This window comes from Emiliania huxleyi, assembly GCF_000372725.1.
Source record: "Emiliania huxleyi CCMP1516 unplaced genomic scaffold EMIHUscaffold_34, whole genome shotgun sequence".
In the NCBI taxonomy this organism is placed as follows: Eukaryota; Haptophyta; order Isochrysidales; family Noelaerhabdaceae; genus Emiliania; species Emiliania huxleyi.
Genome location: NW_005199443.1, coordinates 571,851 through 592,576, shown reverse-complemented (window position 1 = coordinate 592,576; position 20,726 = coordinate 571,851). Strand labels below are relative to the sequence as shown.

Sequence of the window (20,726 nt, the reverse complement as noted above, 5' to 3'; positions counted from 1 at the left end):
AGGACCCCCCCCCCCCCCCCCAGAATGCCAATACCGCGCCGTTTCCCCCCTCCTGGACGGCGCCTCGCCTCACAGTTTTCGACACCGACTGCGACAAAAGCCCCTCTCCGTCGCCTCGGGCACGGCGTCTTCTGTGACGTCCCTGATCAACACCTCCGCGCGTTGCCCACGCGTCACCACAGGTACGCAGACAAGATGGCGATGGGTCTCAAGCGTGCGTCGTCGGTCAAGGAGCAGCGGTCGTAGCCCACATGTGGCTACCTCGTGATCGGCACAAGCTATACCACAACACGATGGGCTTGCCCCGCATCGGACATCGCCCTCGGAGCGCAGGACCTGGCAGGGGATTGATCGAGAACCTGGCGTGGAGGGGCCTGGGGGCGGCCGGGGGTGACGGTTAGGTAAAGTAAGAGCGGTGGACGCGGCCAGGTTAAAGTAAAGTAGTCTGTCGCTTTCAGCTATCCCCGTCTGTGTTCTTGTCATGATGCTTGTTGCTTTGGGAGATGAGCGCACATCGGACGCACACGCGAGACACGCACCCCCCTCCCCCCCCTCTGACTCTCTGCTGCTCGTTGCTCACGGCCCCCCACGCCCCACCCCCACGCCCCACCCCCGCGGGCGTCCGGGTCTCTCTAACGCGCGCCGGGCGCGCCTGCGCTGGCCCTCCCACTCGATGGTGCTGGCGTGGAGAGCCACATTCCTAAACTCACTCACAGTGCGACACACGCCCAACTCAGCGCAGCCACACGGGTCATCAGAGAGTGAGAGAGCTGTGCGCGGTGTTGCGAGCACGGTGGAGGTCGGTGGCACTCACATATTTCGTCCTCTACTCCTCCTGCTTATCCTCCGCCTCCTCAGCCGCCTCCTCAGCCGCCTCGGCCGAGGGCTCCGTCGACTGTGCGGCGGCGGCGGCGCTCTCCTCGGTCTCTGCCTCCGCGGCAGCGCTCTCCTCGGTCTCTGCCTCCGCGGCAGCGCTAACTTCGGTGGTCTGTGGGGCGTCAGCCTCAATGTGCTGCGCGAGCTCCACGCCCATGTGCTTGAAGAGCGCCGCAAGTCCTACCGTACCCGCCGCCCACGAGTCGACCAGCGTCGCGGTTGGAGCCTCTTCGCCCTCCACCTCGCTCGCCGTCTCCCCCATGTAGACGCAGCTCGACACCTTGCCGTCCTCCGCTACCTTGAAGAGGCCCTGGAGACATGCAGCTGGACGCGTTATGGCTGTGAACATACCAGCCATTTTCGTGGGTGCAGATGGAGCGAGTTGGGGGGCTGTGGTCTGAACGGTGAGCGGATGGGGCGAGGTGGGGGGCGGGGAGGAGAGAGAGCGATCGCACCCGCTCCACAGGGAAAACCACCTCCGCCTCCTTGGCTTCATCCTCCAAAGATTCGAGCGAGACGGTTGGGAAGCCAGTCGCCTCCAAATCGGCCTTCATGACCTAAGGACACGGAGGGAATGGAGGTGATAGTGCGGCAGCAGCAGCGGGGTAGGATTGGGCCGATGCTGCGCGTGCGGCAGCAGTGGTCGGATGGGCAGCACACCCCTGGGCGTTGCTGCGTCAGGACTGTGTAGGTCCCCTCCTCTGCCGCCCTTTCGACGCCGAGGCACGCGACCTTCCAATCTGCGAGGGGTGGGCCAGGTTGGTCTAAGGGGGTGGTGGTGGAGGAGAGGCGTGGAGGGAGGGGGCGTGGACGGAGGGGGCGGTGTAGAGGGAGGGGCAGCGACAGCTGGCTGTCAAGAGCTTATAGCACTGAGGTTGCCTGGGTAAGCCACGATCATCGACTTGCACAGCACGAGGTGCTCTGCGAGGGGCTGTGGCGACGCGCTCGCCAGCCCGACCACACAGTCAGGTGTGGCATCATCCGAGGCGCTCCCTTCAAGCAGTCCACCGCAAAACCTGCGGATCGCTTCCACGGCGGCCGCCTGGCGCGCTGCCGCACGGGCCGCCGCCTCCGCCTCCTCCTTCCAGACCCGCTTCAGCGCCGCCGCCAGCTTAACTCCAACCGCCTCCAGAACGCTTGCTGTCTGTATACGAGCGTGGCGTGGCCGAGTCATTTGTGGCGTCAGAGGGGCATCCGCTCTTGGGGTGGAGAGGGCACCTCTTTGGGCAAGCCGCCTCCGTTGTCGAGAGAGTCGGCGTACAGGACCCCCACCACGTCGCCATCCTCGTCGGACTGTGGAGGAGGGCAAACGGCGAGAGCGGTGACGGGAGGAGCGGACATCATGTCTGGCGAGGCTGCTTGGAGACTACTGCAGCGACAAATGGTGCGATTGCAAATGGTGCGATTGCGGGCCGGGAGACTACTGCAGCATCTAAGGGCAGCACAAACGGAGCAATTGCTAGGTCGCCGGGCCGGGGTGCCCCCCAGAACTTGACCGATCGATTCAAAAACGCACTCTTGACGAGAAGCGAACGGGCGCCGCCCTCCAGAAAGGCGTCAACGGCGTCAAAGGAGACGCCCTCGCCGCATCCGCGCAGCGGCGCCGCATCCGCCGCCTCTCCCTCCTCCTCCGGTGCCGCCGGCCGCGAGAGGGCCTTGCCGCTCAATGCGCCCGCGTAGCTGAGGAGGTTTGGGATATGCTTCGGCTTGGGAACGCTCTCCGTGCTGCCCTCGCCGCCCTCCTCCCCCTCTCCAGCTAGCTCGGCAGCCGATGCCTCGCCCTCCGGTGCCTCTGTGGACTCCGGCGGTTCTTCGGGCTCCGACGACTCTGCTGGCGCCTCTGCCACCGCCTTGGAGGGCAGGTCCGTCAGTGCTACATATGCTGTGGACTTGGTCTTGGCGCCGACGTACTCGATGACGCAATCGAGCGCTTGGTCCGCCGTGCTCACCTCCGCGAGCGCCCCATTCAGTTTCGCCTCGAGCGCGTCGCTCTCAGCCTACGGGACTCAGACATGGCAGGCTGTGAGACCCCACGGGCGAGAGGCACGGTGCGATGCCACGCGCCTGCTCGGCCGCCGCGCGCTTGGCCTCCATTCTCAACTCCACCGCCACCTTCTCCTTCCGCATCACCTCTCTCTCCCTCGCTACCCGCTCCGCCTCCGCCTACGTACGACAACAAGGGTCTCGAGGCGGCCTAGCCGAGCTTGCTACCAGGCATTTACGGAGGTGTGGCAGAGTGGTGTAGAGGACTTAGTGCCCATGTCTTGAGCGTATCTCACCGCATTGGCCGCTGCACGCTCTGAGGCATGGGAGGAGAGGAGGAAGGATGCGAGGCAGGCAACCGGGTCGTCCGGCTGGGTCTCCACCACCTTTGCCATGCCGCGTGCGAGCACGTCACCAACATTGGCCTGGAGCCAAGCGGCGTCGCTCCCCGTCACGGGCGCCGCCACCATTACTGGCGAGGTGAAACCGTCGGATATCCGGCAACTTCTTTTTATTGTTTAAATTCTTTTTATATTATACCAAAAGCTGGCTGGTGCCAAGGCTCAAAGGCTCCCCCCTCTACCCTTTTTTCAGAAGACGGCGGGCGCTAATCTCGACTAATCTCCTTTTCCTTCGAGAACGCGGGTTCCGCGCCGTATTTGCCCACCATGCCCGCGCTCCTCCGCACGGGCCTGCTCCTCTGCGCGGCTGTGCAGGCGCCATCGGCGCCCGTGGACGCAAACCCGCGGCGCGACATCGAGTTCGCCTCTTTCGCGGGCGAACCTCCCACTCCGGCGCCGGCGCCGCCGCTCCCTCGCTTTGGAGCCATCATTCCAGGGTCGGACGTGGTGCCGCCTGTGGCCGAATCGTACATCCTCGGAGAGCGCTGGAAAAGCCTCGACCTGGTCGAGCGGGGTGCGGACGTGTTCAACGCCTCCCTCACAACACTGCGTGCTGACCGAGGCGGACCGGGAAGCACTCTCTTTGGCGACCTCTCGTTCCGTGCGTTGGGCCTGCCCCGCCGCGCCTTCCATTGCCAGATCTGCGCCGGCCCTGGCCCTACACCGGCGCCGGCTGAGCTCCTGCACGCGCCACAGGCGAGAACGGCCATGGCGGCATATCTTCATACGACGTGTTCACCACGCCATCGGAGGATTTTGAGCTGGTCGGGCTGCGGTCCACCGGCGAGTATGACGACGTCTGGTTCGCGGGCTCGTTTGACATGCCCAACGGTGACCCCGCCTCGTTTGTGAGCTACAGCAACCAGATCGCCGCCACGTGCTGGAGCTTCACGATGGCGATCCGGTCCGCATTCGGCTGGCGGAGAAGAGCACAGTAGTGGCGGAGATGTGGTGGAGATGTGGAGGAGGTGAGGCGGAGATGGGAGGAGAGATGTGAGCCTGGGTGTCGCTCCGTGAAGATGCCAAGATAGAGTAGCCGATGCATGGCCTTGCTGACGATCCCACGCCCACCGCAGGTGCCAATTCAACGGCACGCGGATGAGTGAGAAGGGGCTCGGCTTCGTGATCGGCTCGGGCGGCTGGCGCGACACCGATGCCCTGCTGGGCGGCAGCGGGCACCACGTCTGCGACGTTTGCCCCACCTGCACCCAGACCGATGGCATCGTCAGCCCGCAGACGCCGCCACCGAGCACCCTGCAGTGCGCCCCGCCCGGCCCTCGGCCCCGACCCGAGGCAGGCGCAAACGGCGTCTTCTGCTTGTGTGTGCTAGGTACATTGTGAGCCCCGTCGCCGCCGAAGCGACCTGCTGCGTGGCGCCCGCGGACCGGGCCAACCTCGCCGCCTCCTTCGACGGCGGTTGCACGCCCGTGGAGCTCCGCGCCAGCGAGTCTGTCAGCGCCGACCCCGCCTCCCAGGCCGCCGACACGAATGCCAGCGACGCGCCCACGGGCGACTCACTGCTCGTAAGCGCCCCGTTGGGGATCCCCGATCCGAACGGCAACACGTACGTATTCTCCAAGGACGTGCTCGATGTGTCGCTCGATGAGGCGAGGTCGGAGATCATCCAGGCGGGATACCACTGTGCCGCCGCGCCCCAGGCGTCCCAGAGCATCCGCGCGAGGCATAACGCGCTGTGCCAAAAGGCAGCGGGAGCAATATATCTCCCAGGAATCGACTGGGAGCCTGCCTTTCGGCCATGAGGGCAGGGGCCAGGCATCTCCTGTGGTGCGTTCTTGGCAGCCAAGGAGCAAAGCACGCGGCCCTGGCTAGCTGTGGTGTGGCTGGGTAGCCGTGCTAAAGTTGCGTGCCTGCAATAAAGATGCGGACCCACACTAAATGTACTGCAGCTGCCCGCACCTACCACCTAAAGTGAACTAAATGTGTGGCGCTAAATTGGAGATAAAACACACTAAATATGGCTAAATATGTGCTAAATTTGCGCTAAAGTCGCACTATATACGCACTCGAACACGCACTAAATAGCGCACTAAACTAGGTAAAGTGTGAATTCAGGGGCTGAGCCTGAGGGGTTAATTGACTCTAGAAAACACCTTGTTAGAGAGAGGAGGGAGATGACACTGTCCTACGCCGCCTCTACACGTGCTGAAGGCGCGCCCCGCGCATCTGGTCGGCGGGGGCAGGGGCGTCGGGGCGCGACGGACACCCGGCCGGGACGGCCGGAGACGCCTCACTGCGCTCCCTCGCGGCGGGCGCGGTGCAGCCGGCGAGACCCGCGCGAGTGGCGGCGGTCGAGGGGCGACGTGCAGCGCCGCGTTGACGAGGGGGGCTTGAGGCGCGGCTCGCCGCCGTCGGGTGCCGGCGCGCACGCCTGGCAGCTCGACCAGCTCACGGCGAGCGGCATGACGCAGTCGAGCCACGCGTCGACGAAGCCTCCCTGCTGCGAGCCGGACGTCTTGGCCGCCAGCTGGTAGCCAATCAGATAGAGCTGCACGGCGTGCTCGCGCTGCCTCGCGCCTGACGACGGGTCGGCGGTGTGAAGAGAGACACTGCTCACAGGTCGCATGCGCGTGCTCGCGCCGCCTCGAAAGGCTGGTGTGTGTCGGAGGGGGCGACCGGCGAGTCTCGGCGGGTCTCGGCTAGTCTCGCGCCCCAGAGCTGGTGCGTGTCGGGTGACCACGGCTCCGCCGCGCGCAGGATGATCCTGGCGGCGGGGACGCGCGGGTCGTGCTCGTGCTCGCGTGCGAGTTCGGCGGGCGACTGGAACATGGCGTCGGGCGAGGCGGCGCCCTCGGGCCAGTCGCGCACCTCCGTCCACGCCGCCACCGGCCCCGCCCGCACGGGCCGCGCGTGCGGCGAGCAGCCGGCCCGGAGCAGCCCAATGGCGCGCTGCGGCGTGAGGACGCGCACGTGGTGCAGGGCCTGCAGCAGGGCAGCCGACGGGAGGGGTGAGGAGGCGGAGGAGGGCGTGGGGCGGGTGGGGAGGAGGAGGAGGCTGGTGCGGGCCGCGGGCTGCCGAGTAGCGGTACGACGACTTGATCCACAGGTGGAGCTCCTTGTTGCCCGACTCGCGCGCAAGGCGCTCCGCCTCGGAGGGCATCACAACGACGCCGGTGTCTGTGGGGGACATGGACGTGTCACGGACACGTCCGCCTCGGAGGGGGCATCACGACGAGACGTTCTCAGGGACCGTCCAGGTAGTCAGGCCCGCGCTCTGCGCCGTACGAGGAGAGGAGCATCGCCACATGAAGGTGGCCGTCCTGCGAGGCGACCAGCATCGGCGAGGCACCATTCTTCGTGCGCGCGTTGACTCGAGCGCCAGCCTCGCACAGCAGCGAGGCGCATCTCAAAGAGCCTATTTTGACGTCAGCGGGGTGGTGACGCGCTGGCGTCTGTGGAGTAGTGTCTCCATTGCAGGCTGCGAGCCGGCGCACGCGGCGGCGTAGAGCGGCGTCGCCCCCGGATTGTCGCCGGCCATGGGCTGCTCAGCATCGGCACCCGACTCGAGCAGGAGCGAGGCGCACGCAGGCTGGTCGGTGAGGCAGGCGATGAGGAGGGGCGAGCGGCCATGCGCGTCGACCGCGCGGTGGTCCGCGTTCGCTTCGAGCAGGGCCTTGGTAATCTCGACGTTGCCGCGAGCGCAGCTCACGTGCAGCGCCGTCTCGAGATCGGGGCCGCAGCGCACGTTCAGGCAGGAGCCCCACGCAATCAGCAGCAGCGCGCAGGCGTCGTGCTCATAGATTACCGCCAGGACGAGCGGCGTCGGGTCGTGCGTCTGAGGGACACCTCCTCGCGTCTGCAGGAGCAGCTGGTGGAGGCGGTCGGAGTCGCCCTTTGTGCAAACGTCAGCCAACTCAAAGTACCTCCGCCGGTCGCCAACCCTGTCAACCTTGGGCAGCTTGGTGGCGCACGGGTGGCACTCCGACAGGTTGAGTAAGGGTTGTGGACGAAAGACCTTGGCGATAGTGGTGAGGTAGGGCTCGCGCATGGCAAGGAGCGCTGCAGGCTGCGAGCCAGATGCTGTGCCGTAGGCGGCATGAAACCAGCTGAAGCTTTGCCTTTGCCGGATCGAGCACACTTGATGCAAGCCATGAAGCTCCTTTTTTTTCTAATCGATTTTTTCCGGAGATGTGGTTTAGGTAGCACCAGCGAGAGAGAGATTTTTATTAACCAACAAGAAATCACGACTCTCACAGTGATTTGGGCTCGGCAGCTTGTTAGCCCTCAGCCGAAGCTGGGGCCGGTCCCGTAGCCGAGAGAGCCCGCGCCGTGAGTTTCTTCACCAGCGACAAACAAACCGATGCACACGCATGGGAAGCGGGAGGACTGCACCCGCTGGAGACTAGGTACCCCCCCCCCACACACACACGCCTGTAGGGAGAGGTAATAGCGCTGGCCTGCGGGCCGCTGCCTTGCCGCCGCACTTCTCGTACAGCTCCTCGAGCTCGACCCAGCGTGTGTCGGTGAAGCCTGTGTCGTGCTGGTCCTCTTTGAAAGTGCCGCGCGTGAGGTAACAAATTGTCTCGTCGGCAGCGGCCAGCTTATTGGTTTGCGCCGCTTCTTTGCAATGAGCTGCTCGGGATCACAGCAGCGCATGCCGAGCACCGCCTCAATCTTGTAGCAGAATGCGAGACCGACCCGCCCAAGACCGACCCGAGATATGATGTAACTTATTCCGGGGCCGGTGTGCGGGGAGCGAACCTTAACGACCGCCCAGAAGCTTTCTGAGCGAACCAATCGGGCCAGGATCATCAGCATATGTCCCCTCCACAATATCGTGGGCGTTTGAGCGGTATTTGAGGAGCACCGCCACTCTGAAGTTCGGCCGGGTGGTCTGCAGACCCCCCCCCCCAGAGCAGCAGAGGCTCCGTGGGGTCGAAAAGTCGACGCTGGGAGTCGCACTCGTCAAACCGTCGCAACACCACGCGGTACGCACGTACCGCCCACATCCCCTCCACCGCTGAGAAGGCGCAGATCGACCGCCGGGCCGCGTAGTCTTCGTTAAGGAGCGGTTTTTGGAGCCGTACGAAGAGGTCCCAGACGGGCGAAGATGCGGTTTTGCGACGACCACACGCGATGTGGTATCTGGTTTTTGCTAAAAACGGGCCGCCTAGTGCAGCATCACTAGTACAACACGCCTACACTGAGAGCTCCACACTAGCCGGTATAGGCGAGCCCCGGCGGCCTCACCGTCGCCGCTCGCGGCGGAGCCGACGGCGGAGCCACGGGCGGGTGCGACCTTTTGGGGGGACATGAGCTCGCCAGGACGTCACCGATGGCTCGGCGCGCCTCTTCCCGCCAGCGCGGGGCGGCCCACCTACAGGAGCGAGGGGGAGGTGGTCGTGCGCTCACTTTGTCGGCCGCGCGCGAGGTGAAAACTGAGTGTGAGGCGCGCAGAACGCGGGGATTACCCGCCGTCGACTATGAGTAAGGGCGAGATTGTGATGAAGATCCTTGCGCACAACGGGCACAACCTCATCGAAAAGGAGAAGTTTGGGATCCAGGATCCCGGGCGGATCGCCAAGTTTGGATACGACCGCGAGTTCGGCCTCCGGAAGCTCCGGCCGACGGCGAGGGATGGGATGTAATTGGGATGGGATGGGATGTAAGTAAAATGTAAATTAAGTTTGTAAGTAACAATTACCTTTTTACTTCGGCTCTTGGACGTACACCAAACCAGTGGGGACGTAAGTATCCCCGACATAGGGCTCGGGCTCCCCGACATATGGGATGGGATCGGGGATCGCTAACTGATCCCACCAGGATCCCACATCCCAGCTACTCTGCTCATCTACTAAAGACAGCGGATCCCAGCGAACTACGGTGGCACGCTGCTTAGCGACGGCGTGCGCTTTGCGCTCATCGGGAGTACCGATGGAAGCCGCTTTGGCTTGCTTGGAAGCTTGGCGAAGGTCCTTAGACCTTTCCGAAAGCTTCGAGCGCCGCTTCTTCTTTCCGATGCGACCTGGCATGGTTTGACGAAATTAGGGTTAGGGGGGAGGCCCGGACCTCCTCTGGGCCGTGCCCAGCCCTGTTGTGGCGCGGCGGTGCACGACTGCACGCGATGACGTGGCACGAGATGAGCTCGTGTGAGCTCGCATCAATCTCGTATGGGCGAGATCGCAAGTGCCCGGGTTGTCATCAAGGAGCGTGACACGGATTGCGGGATTGGTACTCGGCCGTCCCCTCCCCCCCTACACTACTAAGTACACGAATCCAGGTTAGGGTTAGGGTTAGGGTTAGGGTTAGGGTTAGGACGGGTGTGACACTGTCCCTCCCTAGGGTTAGGGTTAGGAGTGGTACTCGGCCGTCCCTCACCCCCTACAGTACCCAGTACACGAACCCTGCGTGTCACGCTTGGATTTAATTCCGTTGGGGGTAGGGTACCCTACCCTGCCCGGTACCGAACCCTGGCCCAGGCTCGAGAGACTCGGCGACCCCTATATCGTGTATATGCCGTGTATGCGCTGGAGTCACACACAGATCACAGTGACACACCACTCACAGCTCTAGCTTCAGCACCGAAAACGGCGGCATCGTAAAGTGCATCACGCTCTGCGTGGGGCTGAGGCGATGGAGCGGCACCGCCTCCGCCAAGCGCACTCGCGACGCGTCGTGCAGCTTCGACAGCTGCGAGCTGTCGGGGTAGATGGGCTGCCCCTGTCGGTGCCACTCCGCGAGGGGGTTGGCGTGCGCCTCGTCGACGCGGAACGCGCGGGCGGTGGGCGGGAGGGTTGCGTCGCTCCGGTGGATGACGGCGAGGCTGACGTTTTGCGCAGTGCAAGCGGAGCGGTTGCGGTGGAAGTTGGAGAGGAGGAGGACCACGTGCCCCTGGCTCTGGCCCGCTGCGTCCCATAGGCGCCGGCTCCCGCCGAGCGGCCCCTTGAGCGCGCCTCCGCCGCTGCCCTGCGGACGCGTCGCCAGCAGCGAGACGGTCGAGGAGCCATCTGCGGGCGAGACGTTTCCGGACACGGGCAGGCGGTAGTCACCGAGGGAAGCGAGCATCTCAAACGCGCGCCAAGCTGGCTTGCGAATGCCATGTACGGTCATCAGCCCGTAGCCGTTGTGGAAGGGTGCCGATGCCATCCACGCCTCCTCGAAAATGTCTGAGAAGCTCCACCACGAGACGAGGTCGACGGAAGCGAGCAGGCCGACGTTGCGGACGACAAAGGCGGCAGCGGAGGCGTCGTCTCGCGAGGAGTCGCCGAGGCCGTTGTTGTACTCGGTGAGGAAGAAAGGGAGGCCAGCCTTGTGGACAGCGTCGCTCGCGGAGAGCACCTTGTGCGCGGAGCAGCCGGCGAGACTCAGCCGAGATGCCGCCGAGATGCCGCCGAGGTGCCGCCGAGGTGAAGCCGAGGTGCAGCCGAGATGCCGCCGAGGTGCCGCCGAGAGCGCCTTGTGCGCGAAGCAGTCCGGGTCGCGCGCCGTCGCGTTGGTGTCGCAGATGGGGGAGGTGGGGTACAGGTGGCTGCTCACGAAGTCCACTGGCGTTGAACTCGCGCGGCACGCGGCGACGAACGGCTCCACCTCCTCCAGCGCCATCGTCGCCGGCCCTCCGACTCTCAGCCGCGGAGAGACGGACTTGAGGCCACGCGCGCTGGCGTTGTACAGCCGCATGTACGGCTCGGGGAACGGGACGCCCCACAACTCGTTCCAAACCTCAAAGTGCCACTCGCTCACCGCGTCGAGGCCGTACCGACCAACGAGGTGCTCCGCGACGGAAGCGACGAGGCCCTCCCACTCGGCAAACGAGTCGGGCGGCATGGCGAGGCCCTTGTAGGCGCCGCTGCCGCCTAAGGAGGAGCCGAAGACGTGGTTGTGGAGAGCTGTGTCGGCTCGTCGGTGTGGCGTGGCGTGGTGAGCGGTGTGTTCGCACGGACGGTGCCTCCTCTGTCTCAGTGCAGTCTCCTAATCGTTTGCCGAACGCGTAGTCGCACGGCTGCTCGCCAGCTTTGCCGCAGGCAACAAGGGCAGCGGGCGTGAAGGAGAGCTCGACGACGGGGCGGAGGCGGAGGGCGTGCACGGCGTCGAAGACCTAGCACCGTTGGCTGCACGGTCGTGTGTATCGCGCGCCTTGCGGGGGGGGCGCGGAAAAGAGGAACCTCTTAGCGCCATCGCCATGGTGCTGCAAGCAGCGCCGGGCGACGACGACTTACCGGTCGCTCGCATGTGTGTGCGTGCGTGTGTGCGTGTGCGTGTGCGCGCCTGGTCGACGTTGTAAAACTCGAGGCGGCCTTTAGCGGGCAGGACTCCCATATCGTCGTCGAGCAGGCCATGGCCGCGGATAGCGCCGAAGCCGAGCTCGTTCACCGCCAGCGCGAGCTGTGATTGCCAGTCGGCTCGCGTGCCCAAGAGCATGTGGCCTGAGCCGACACAGCGCTGCCAATTCTTCGCGAAAGGCTCAGCGGCAGCCAAGAGGTCGACAGAGGCTTTTGTGTTCGGAGAGACGGGGTGGCAAGGGTTCGGGCTCCTTGTCGCTAGGGGTGAGGTGCGTGGATCCTGTTTGTTGTGCGGCGGCTGCGCGAGGCGGCGGCGCGGCGCGGCGGCGGGCGGGGCGGAGCGGGGCGGCGCGACCATCAGCAGACGCCCGGGCCTTTGGTCGCTGGAGCTCGGCAATGGTCGCGCCGCCCTCGACTCAAAAGGGGCTGCCTTCCATCCGCCGCTGCTCAGGCCGGGGGAGGGGGGGAAACCTCCTGTTCCTCGCGGAACGGGAGCAGGCCCCTCCTTGCCCGGTCTGCGAAGCAGGGCGGTGGTCGTGCCGTCTTCGCTTCACAACGACCACGCCGCAATCGTCGCCGGCGCGCGACACGTTCTCGTCAGCAGGACTGTCCTCGTCGAGAGTGTGTGCCGCCAAGGCGGGACGCACCAGGGACAGTGCCGACGGGACGCGGCTCGAAGGGTGTGGCTCCGCAGCGCGGCTGGCACTCGTCGCAGAGGCCTCACCTTCGAAAAGTCGGGCATGGCTCCACCCGCAACTTTCTCGCTAACACGCGCGCACCGCCGAGCCTGCGGCGGGCGCGCTGCGGCCGCACGTCTACCTTCGTCATAGTGCCACGACGTGCGGCCTAGATTTAGCCCACGCGCCTCTGCTCGCAAACACTCACCCATTGAATTGTCACTGCCCGTGAGTGCGAGATAGGGCTAGCCGCAGGCAGCTAGCCTCTGAGGAGAGCGTCCATAGACACCTCACATGACCCCACACACGGTCTCGTCCGTGCCTCGCCGGCCGGCGAGATTGCTGGAGGTAGAGCAAGACTGCTCTAGCCTCGCATGTCACTTCCTGTTGTCTGTTGTTTGTTGTGCCCTTGTTTGTTCTTCTGGTGCCTTGGAGTGCTGGGGGGGGCGACAGGGAGGATGTGGCCCTGAGTTATGTGTACGCCTACTCTCAGGGTGTGTGGCAGCCAGCTGGCTGTGTGTCTTGTGAGCCTGTTTGTGTCTGTGTGTCGCTCGTGCGTGTCGTCATCATCTGTCTAGCGTCCACCCATACCGCGTTGGTGTCCAGTCCGAGCCTGGCTGTTCTTCACCTTTCTACCTACCTACCTACCTTGTTGTGCCCTTGTTTGTTTCTCTTGGCACCTGGGAGTGCTGGGGGGGGCGATAGGGAGAATGTGGCCCTGAGTTATGTGTACGCCAACTCAGGGTGTGTGGCAGCCAGCTGGCTGTGTCCTGTGTGTCTTGTGAGCCTGTTTGTGTCTTTGTGTCGCTCGTGCGTGTCGTCATCATATGTCTCGCGTCCACCCATACCGCGTTGGTGTCCAGTCCGAGCCTGACTGTTGTTCATCTTTCTACATACATACACCTGAGAGGGGTGTCTGTGATCCTGAGCCGCCCCTGCCCTGTGAGAGCTGTCGGGCTGTCGGGCACTGTCAGGCGCTGTCCAGGTTTGCTGTCAGGCTGTCAGACCCTCTCACTTCCATCATACAATTATCTCCTCCAACAGGGTTTGCTGCAAATTTTCCTCACGGTATATGAGTCGCCCGATCTCGCTCGATTTCACAGCACAAACTGACGGATGGCCGAGCGTTCTAAGGCGCTACGTTCAGGTCGTAGTCTCTCGAAAGGGGCGTGGGTGTGCTACCACCATGCGCAACAGGGGTGGGTTGTCAGGGGCAAGCAGGGAGCTCGATAGACTTCCACGTGGCGACTGAGCCCTGGCTGTCAGGCTGTCAGGTACTGTCAGGTGATCTGTCAGGCTGTCGGGCACTGTCAGGCACTGTCAGGTGCCTCTGACAGACAGCTGTCAGGTGCTGTCAGTGCTGTCGGGTGCTGCTGTATGCTTGTCGGGGATCTGGTGCTGTCGGAGCTGTCAGGTGTTGCTTTGTAAGATGCTGTCGGAGCTGCGCCTGTCAAAGCTGTCAGGCGGCTGCTGCTGCTGTCAGACGTAGCTAGGGCCGGGCTGTCAGGTGCTGTCAGGTGGTGCTGTCGGGGTGCTCTCATCCTCTGACACACACCAGCCACACTTATGACACTATCAAGAGGAGACCCCAGCGAGTGAGAGTAGATCCACACAGCAGGAGCCCTAGATGCTAAGTCTGTATTTTGTGTATTTGGACTCAGGCTGGATACAAGCGTATTTGTGTGTACAAGCTCGCCGTCGCCAATTTGCTCGTGAGACGTACCGTGCTGATTGCGCAAGCCCTCGCCGACGCTGGCGCGACCTTCATCATCGAGAATCCGCCAGACAGAGGCGACGGGCCGCTGTATCAGGCGAAGTTCGCGTCGCACGCGCCGCTGTGGCTCGTCCCCGAGGTGGTCGAGCTCGTCCAGCGGACCGGCGCTCGCATGATCACGTTCCCACAGTGCGCACTGGGCTCGAGGTACCAGAAATGGACGTCGCTCCTCGTTTCGCCCGAGCTCGAGCCGCCCTCGTCCGAGCCTGCTTGCGCGCCAAGCGGCCGCTGCACGCACCACCCGCCTGATGTGAAGTCGACCGCCTGCTCGCCGTCAAACGTCACTATCTTGCCGCCACCTCTCGCGTTTAGCACGCGCGTCTGACTGCGTGGTCCCACGAGCTCCTCTGCCTCATTTGCGGGCTCGGCCTCGAAGTCCACCAGCGCCGACACAACCACCCTCGCGCCCGACCCACCCCAGCCTTTGATGTTCTTCGGCATCCACGACCCTCGCTCGAGCGCGCCACGACGTGCCTATGAGCGTGGAGGTGTACGAGGCGCCGCTGGCGACAGCCGGCAGGAGCGAGAGCATATCACCCAGGGGGCGTAACCCCTCGTCGGTGCCGGGTGGGTGCTACACGTCCGTTCACGCGCACGAGCTTCTTGAGCAACCCTTACCCACCTCACGGTCCGGCTGAGGCTTGGACCCACCCACCCTCCCTCCACCCCAGGCCTGGCTGATATGAGTGAGGCGAGGAACCCACACACCGACCGACCGAACCCCCCTCCCCCCACGGCCACGCCCCACCCAACCAACCACCCCAGGCTCACGGGGAGACACAAACCAAGCAAACGCACCCAGCCTCGCGCGGCGACGACTAAGACAGAGACACGGATAAGCAGACGTGACCCAAGCGACAAAACAGAGCACGCGAGGGCCGCCATCTTGGACTGCGAGGCGAATGGAAAGCCTCTCATGCCACTGGGTGCGCAGGACTCCTCTCTCCATCTGCACATGCACACGCCTCCCAGCTCCCACATGGCATGATATTGTACACCGGGCAGCTGTGGACAGAGTTCACTCTCCCACTCCGACCGAGCTCTCACCGGGCATCAGGACAGGACAGCAGTCCATCTCGTCGGTTCATCCTCGCCCCCCGAAGCGAGGGGATACCTCGCCAGCGACCACCGCGACCTCACTCCGCCACCAGCCACGCGTCGAGCTCCGCAGTCGCCAGCGCTACCCGCCTCTCTGCGCGCGCCTCAGTCAGACCCTCCACCAGCGCCCGCGCTCCCGCGCTCAAATGCTCTGGCTCGACGACCCTGCCGCCGCCGCCGCCGCCGCCGCAGCAGCCGGCGAGTGCGCCCTGTGCCTCGAGCACCTCCATCACGCTCTTCTCGGCGGGCACGCCGGTGAGCAGGTAACGCAGCAGCTTGCCCATCGCGTACGCGTCGATCAGCGTCGCCTGGAGTACAGCTAGGCCACGTCTCTCGTCAGTCTCTCGTGCCATTGCTTGTGGGTATCCGTGCGGTGTGCGGTGGTGTGCAGTGGTGTGCGGCGTGCCGCGATCGTTTGAACTGAGGCTGCCCACCACTAATCACTATCGGCGTCGCCTCCTCGAAGCTCATTTGCGCCGACGTCTTGCCCGGCGCCAGGTTGGCGACCTAGGTGGCAGGCAGCCGACATGCGGCCAGTCCCGTGTGGATTAGAACTAGCCCAGTCCCTTCGCTTGACGTTGGGCGTAGAGCTTTACTGATGTTACGACCGCTGCTAATGCACGACCTCCGGCGGCGCGTAGCCGCGCGTGCCCACCAGCGACATCTCGTGGAGCGCCGGCAACTCGTGGTCGTGCAGCACCACCTAATCTCGGGCAATCTCGGGTGTGGCCTCGGGTTATCTCGTGCAACGCCTGCACCTCGTGAAGGGGAGCACCGGCGGCGCTGCTTCTTTTCCCGAAGCCTTGGAGGCCGAGGCCGAGGCCGACGCTGAGGCCTTTAAGTTCAAGGCGGACCCATCCGCGTCGGCGGGCGACGTGCCGTGCGCGGGCGAAGCGGCGGCGAACACGACGCTCGCGAACGCGTCCCCGGGTTGGAAGGTGTGTATGACGCTCGTCCGCGCCGACGAGCGGCGCCTGCTCGCAGCTGTGGAGGTAAGAAGACATGTTCCCGGCTGCAGAGAAGAGCGTGGGCGTCGCGCCGGAGCGAGCGGCGGCGGCTTGGCTGCCGCTGCTGCAGCGGCAGCTGGCGCGCAAGACCAAAGTCGAGGAGCTTGACGACACACCCGTCGAGCGGCGTTTGCTTGAGGTCGTCCAGTGGGCGATCGAGCATCGCGTTCGCCGCCTTGACGTCGCGGTGGATGATGCCCCGGGAGTGGAGGTAGAGGAGTGCCGCTAGCGGAGAGAGTGGAGGTGTCTCAGAAGTGTCCCCGAGAGAGTGGAGGTGTCTCGGAAGTGTCCCTTACCGATCATCTGCCGCGCCAAGAGCCGCGCCTCTCCTTCCGCCAGTGCGCCGCGCGCGTCGATCAGCTGCTGCAGCTCCGGCCCGCGGCAGAGCTCGAGGTAGAGGAAGACCACGCCTGGTGTTGGATTCATGACAGATGAATCCACAGATCAACTATTAAGGCGGCTCGAGGTAGTATGACGGCCACACGCCGCCCTCGCGCCGCCAGCCGTACAGCCGCAGCACGCCCTCATGGCGCAGCCCCTCCATCAGACGCACCTTGAGGCGAGGTTCTTAGGTACGGTAGGGTCGTCGCCACACAGAGAGTGCCAAAGCCTCGTGCCGTCGGAGCGGTGTGTGTGTGTGTGTGCGTGTGTGTGTGTGTGTGTGTGTGTGTGTACGCAAGGCGCCACCTCGCGCAGCAGCGTCTCCTCCGAGGTTGCGTCGCGCGCCATCAGCGCCGCCAGGTCGACCTCCTTCACTGCCACGTCGACTGCTCCGGCTCCGGCGCCGCCCGAGCCCGCGGCCGCCCGCTGAAGCCGCCCACGGCGCACGACGCCGAATCCACCGCGGCCGAGGACCTCTGGCAGTACCTCCACCTGCAGCGCGCTGCTCATGGCGGTCGCCTCGTGGCTGCCGCCGTCGCCCCCGCCGCCACCGTCACAGGAGGGGCGCGAACGCGACACCGAAAGGCGGGTGGCGGTGTTGCGAATAATCGTCTGCCGGTGGCGCCATAGCGAGAGCCACCGCTCGTTGGCGAGTGGTTGCCCCTCCTCCGCCGCGTCGTCGACGAGTATCGTGGGCCGCGTCTTGGGGGCCTACGGCATGAAAACACATGTTGTATATGGTGTCGTGTGTTCATGCAAGCTGAATACGGCGAATACGGTGCTGATACAGTGTCATCTCGAAAGTCTTGGGGGGGCTGTGTTACTTCAAGCATCTGGCGTGGGCGCCGCGTCAACGGTGCGCTGCACCGTGCACGTGTAGCCGGTGCCCTTTGAGCCAGCCGGCCGGCTCAGCGCCACCGTGAATGGCAGCGCGACGCTCGGCGGCGGCGGGGCCGCCTCAAGGCCCGGCACGGGCGGAAGGTTTGGGGAGGCGGGGCTAAGGGCCTCGACGATGCGCGGCACGTCGGCGTCAACCAGCCCAGCGAGGAGGGATGTCTTGACGAATCGGCCGCGTAGCTCGTCGCCGCCATCCTCTCCGAGCAGATCGCGGTCGTCAATGGCCACAAAAGCGCCAATCTGCGGCGTGCCGTTGGCCGAGCACGCCAGATTGTACGCGCGCAGCCACAGTAAGATCTCCACCGGCCGCTTGGTGAGCCACGGCGGAAACGGGCAGGGCGTCATGCCGATCACGTGCAGTCCGTACCAGCTCAGTGCGGCCACCAGCGACGCATACTGCTTCGGCACGAGCCGCCAGTGCGAGGAGATGACGACGACACAGCCGGGGACTGCGGCGGCCGCGAGGCGGAGGCGCTCGACTTTTTTGACGTCGAGCATTCCGATGCGCCGACTGTCGATGACGCCGTCAACGTCGAGAAAGATGGCTGCGAGCTGTGTTTCCACCATTATGGGGTGGGGGGAACAGGCAAATGACGATGAAATAAAAAATTGTGCACCGTTATATATGTGCGCGAAGTGTGTACGCTTTGTACTGTCCATCCTGCGCGGTGGGTGGGTTGGGTGAGTCGTCCCTTCTTTCTTTCTTCTGAATTCTTTCTTCCATTTGCAAGAGCCACATACACTGAAGTGAGTGAGTGATCAGGATCGGCTGCTCGGCTGTGAACTGACCTCGCTGTGAATGTCACCGCCGTCACAGACACTATTGTCCATGAAAGGTAAGACTGATAGTAGAGTAGAATCGGGTCGAGCGACCGGCCCAGTCGACAGCCCTCCCCTCAGCAGAGCGGGCGAGAATCCTAACGGATTCACGCCTCAACAGCGCCCTAAATTCGGCCCAAGCCCTCACTCGCCAGCCCACACCAGTTTTCCAGGCCTGCCCTCACCACGACTGTCGTTCTGGTCCCTTCCCCCACGCCGAGTGCGAGGCACGCACGATGGAGGACGAGCTCGAGCTGCTCGGCGCGATGTTCAGCAGCGACGAGGACGAGCTTGTCGTCGAGCGGCCGACGGGTGGCGGCGCGACGATCTCCGTCCGCTTGCGCCCGTCAAGCGGCGGCGAGCAGCGGAGGAGGCTCATGGAGGCGACGCTTGCGCTTGAGCTATCGCAGGCGTACCCCGAGTCCGCGGCGGTATGTCGCCTCTCGCGCTCCCGCGGCATGGTCGGCGACGAAGAGGCAGCGCTCCTCGCCGCTCTCACCGCGCTCGCCGCGGAGGCGGCGTCGAGCGGCGAGTCGTGTGTGTATGCGCTTGTCGAGGCGGCGATCGAGAAGCTCACCGAGCTGAACGCCGGGGGAGACTGCCCAATCTGCCGCGACGACCTGTTTCCGCGTGGCGCGGCGCCGCCGCCGCCGACCTACGTCTCTGCCTGCTTCCACTCCTTCCACTGTCCTCTCTGTTGTCGGCGAGCCGAGCTGCCTGGCGGCTGAGGTGGCATGCTCAGAGCAGAGGCCACGAGTAGGCGTCTGTCTCGGCGCCTGGTGGCTCGCCGCGCCGGCGCCAAAGGCGGACGCCGCCGCCCGCACTTTAGCTGCCTCTCGGCTGCCTCTCAGCTGCACCTCGGCTGCCTCCCGGCTGCCTCCCGGCTGCACCTCGGCTGCCTCTTGGCTGCCTCTCGGCTGCCTCTCGGCTGCCTCTCGGCTGCCTCTCGGCCGCCTCTCGGCCGCCTCTCGGCTGCCTCTCGGCTGCCTCTCGGCTGCATCCTGCCTGCTCACGCATCTAGCTGCGGACAGGCGGACGCCGCCGCCCTGCCGTCGGCGGCGCAGCGGCACGCGTCGGCTGCGCGCGCTGCGGAGGCGGACGCGCGGCAGCTGAGCGCGAAGCTCGCCGCCGCCGCCGCCGCCGCTGAGGCGTTCGCCTCTCTCTCTCTCTCTCTCTCTCTCTCTCTCTCTCTCTCTCTCTCTCTCTCTCTCTCTCTCTCTCTCTCTCTCTCTCTCTCTCTCTCTCTCTCTCTCTCTCTCTCTCTCTCTCGCCTCCCGCCTCGCGCGGCGGAGCTGCAGTCGAGAGACGCAGCGGAGAGGCGGCGGAGAGACAGCCGAGAGGTCCGTCTGTCGGCAGGCGCTCTCCTCCCGCCTTGCGCAGCTCTGCTCGCTCGACCCGCCGCCGCCGCCCGGCGCAGTGCGCAACTCTAGATGGGGAAGACTGGCCCAGGCCGTGTGTGTGCCTCCACCCTCCCTCCCGCCGCCTCCCCTGCCGCCGCGTTGGCGCGCGCGTTCGCAGGGCGGGCTCGGTGAGCTCAGAGCGCCGCCGTGGTCACAGCCGAAATGAGCGACGTGTGTCCTGCACACCGCAGGTGCGCAAGGTGGAGGAGGAGGCGAAGGCGGCCGAGGCGGCTCGTGCTGCCCTCGCCCAGCGGCGCGCGCGGGCGGAGAGGCATGCGGCGGAGCTGGCGAGGGTCGCGGCGGCGGCGGCGGAGCAGCAGAGCGCCATCGAGGAGGAGGCGCCGCTGCGATTCGGACAATCTCGGCCATATCTCGATCAGTCTGGGCCACTCTCGGCCGTCTCTCGGCCGTCTCTCGGCCTGATCCCGGCCCACATCTCGGCCCCTCTCGGCCCCTCTCGGCCCCTCTCGGCCCCTCTCGGCCCCTCTCGGCCCCTCTCGGCCCCTCTCGGCCCCTCTCGGCCCCTCTCGGCCCCTCTCGGCCCCTCTCGGCCCCTCTCGGCCCCTCTCGGCCCCTCTCGGCCCCTCTCGGCCAGTGAAGCAGAGGTCTCACCTCTCGCGGCGTCCCTGTTGCAGCCTCCGCACCTTTTGCTCTCAGGCGCCGCTGCCGTGCCCGGTCTGCAGGGCGCCCCTCACGGCTCAGAGTCTGACGGACGCTGGCGTGTTGAGTCATGAATTGAGTATGAACGGATTCGCTATTCATTGATAGGCTCAGAGTCTGAGGGAGGCCGGCGTGGCGCGCCATGCGCCGGCCGCGCCGCCGAGCCGGCAGACGTCCCCGGTGGCGTTTGAGCGGTGGACGCCGCCGGCGTGGGCGGTGTGCAGGGGCGGGCAGGCGGCGGCGGGGGAGGCTGCGGGGGAGGCGGAGGCGGAGGCGGAGGCGGCGGGGGAGGCGGCGGCGGGGGAGACGGAAAAGGCGGAAGAGGCGGCGGCGGAGGCGGCGGCGAATGCGGAGGCAAAGGAGGCGGCGGGGGAGGCGGCGGCGAATGCGGAGGCGAAGGAGGCGGCGGGGGAGGGGATGGGGGAGGGGGTCGATGCGGGAGGGGGACGTTTGCGCGGGAGGGGCAGGGGCGGGCGAGGGGAGCGGAGGGGGAGGAGGGGAGGCTTGTGCGGGGGC

General features: G+C 65.3%; 4 protein-coding genes across 4 annotated transcripts; 1 reads left to right on the top strand and 3 right to left on the bottom strand.

The window, feature by feature from the left end:
- Nucleotides 1-5,508: 5,508 nt before the first annotated feature.
- EMIHUDRAFT_101709 (hypothetical protein) lies at nt 5,509-7,266 on the bottom strand (the record flags this gene model as incomplete). Its single annotated transcript, XM_005773384.1, has 3 exons — nt 5,509-5,795; nt 6,189-6,395; nt 6,777-7,266. The coding sequence occupies 3 exons, from the start codon at nt 7,264-7,266 to the stop codon at nt 5,509-5,511; spliced, it is 984 nt and encodes a 327-aa protein (XP_005773441.1).
- Nucleotides 7,267-9,779: 2,513 nt separating this feature from the next.
- Nucleotides 9,780-11,855, bottom strand: EMIHUDRAFT_65334 (hypothetical protein; the record flags this gene model as incomplete). Its single annotated transcript, XM_005773383.1, has 5 exons — nt 9,780-10,115; nt 10,212-10,581; nt 10,741-11,064; nt 11,216-11,313; nt 11,493-11,855. 5 exons carry the CDS (start codon nt 11,853-11,855, stop codon nt 9,780-9,782), a joined length of 1,491 nt encoding a protein of 496 aa, XP_005773440.1.
- A 3,229-nt stretch (nt 11,856-15,084) lies between these two features.
- Nucleotides 15,085-16,479, bottom strand: EMIHUDRAFT_208101 (hypothetical protein; the record flags this gene model as incomplete). The annotated part of the gene is made up of 7 exons (XM_005773382.1): nt 15,085-15,195; nt 15,271-15,354; nt 15,491-15,553; nt 15,672-15,749; nt 15,822-16,020; nt 16,170-16,278; nt 16,350-16,479. The coding sequence occupies 7 exons, from the start codon at nt 16,477-16,479 to the stop codon at nt 15,085-15,087; spliced, it is 774 nt and encodes a 257-aa protein (XP_005773439.1).
- Nucleotides 16,480-18,439: 1,960 nt separating this feature from the next.
- Nucleotides 18,440-19,796, top strand: EMIHUDRAFT_435790 (hypothetical protein). The gene is made up of 4 exons (XM_005773381.1): nt 18,440-18,954; nt 19,182-19,298; nt 19,507-19,566; nt 19,742-19,796. The coding sequence occupies exon 1, from the start codon at nt 18,528-18,530 to the stop codon at nt 18,876-18,878; it is 351 nt and encodes a 116-aa protein (XP_005773438.1). The 5' UTR covers nt 18,440-18,527; the 3' UTR covers nt 18,879-18,954; nt 19,182-19,298; nt 19,507-19,566; nt 19,742-19,796.
- Nucleotides 19,797-20,726: the final 930 nt, after the last annotated feature.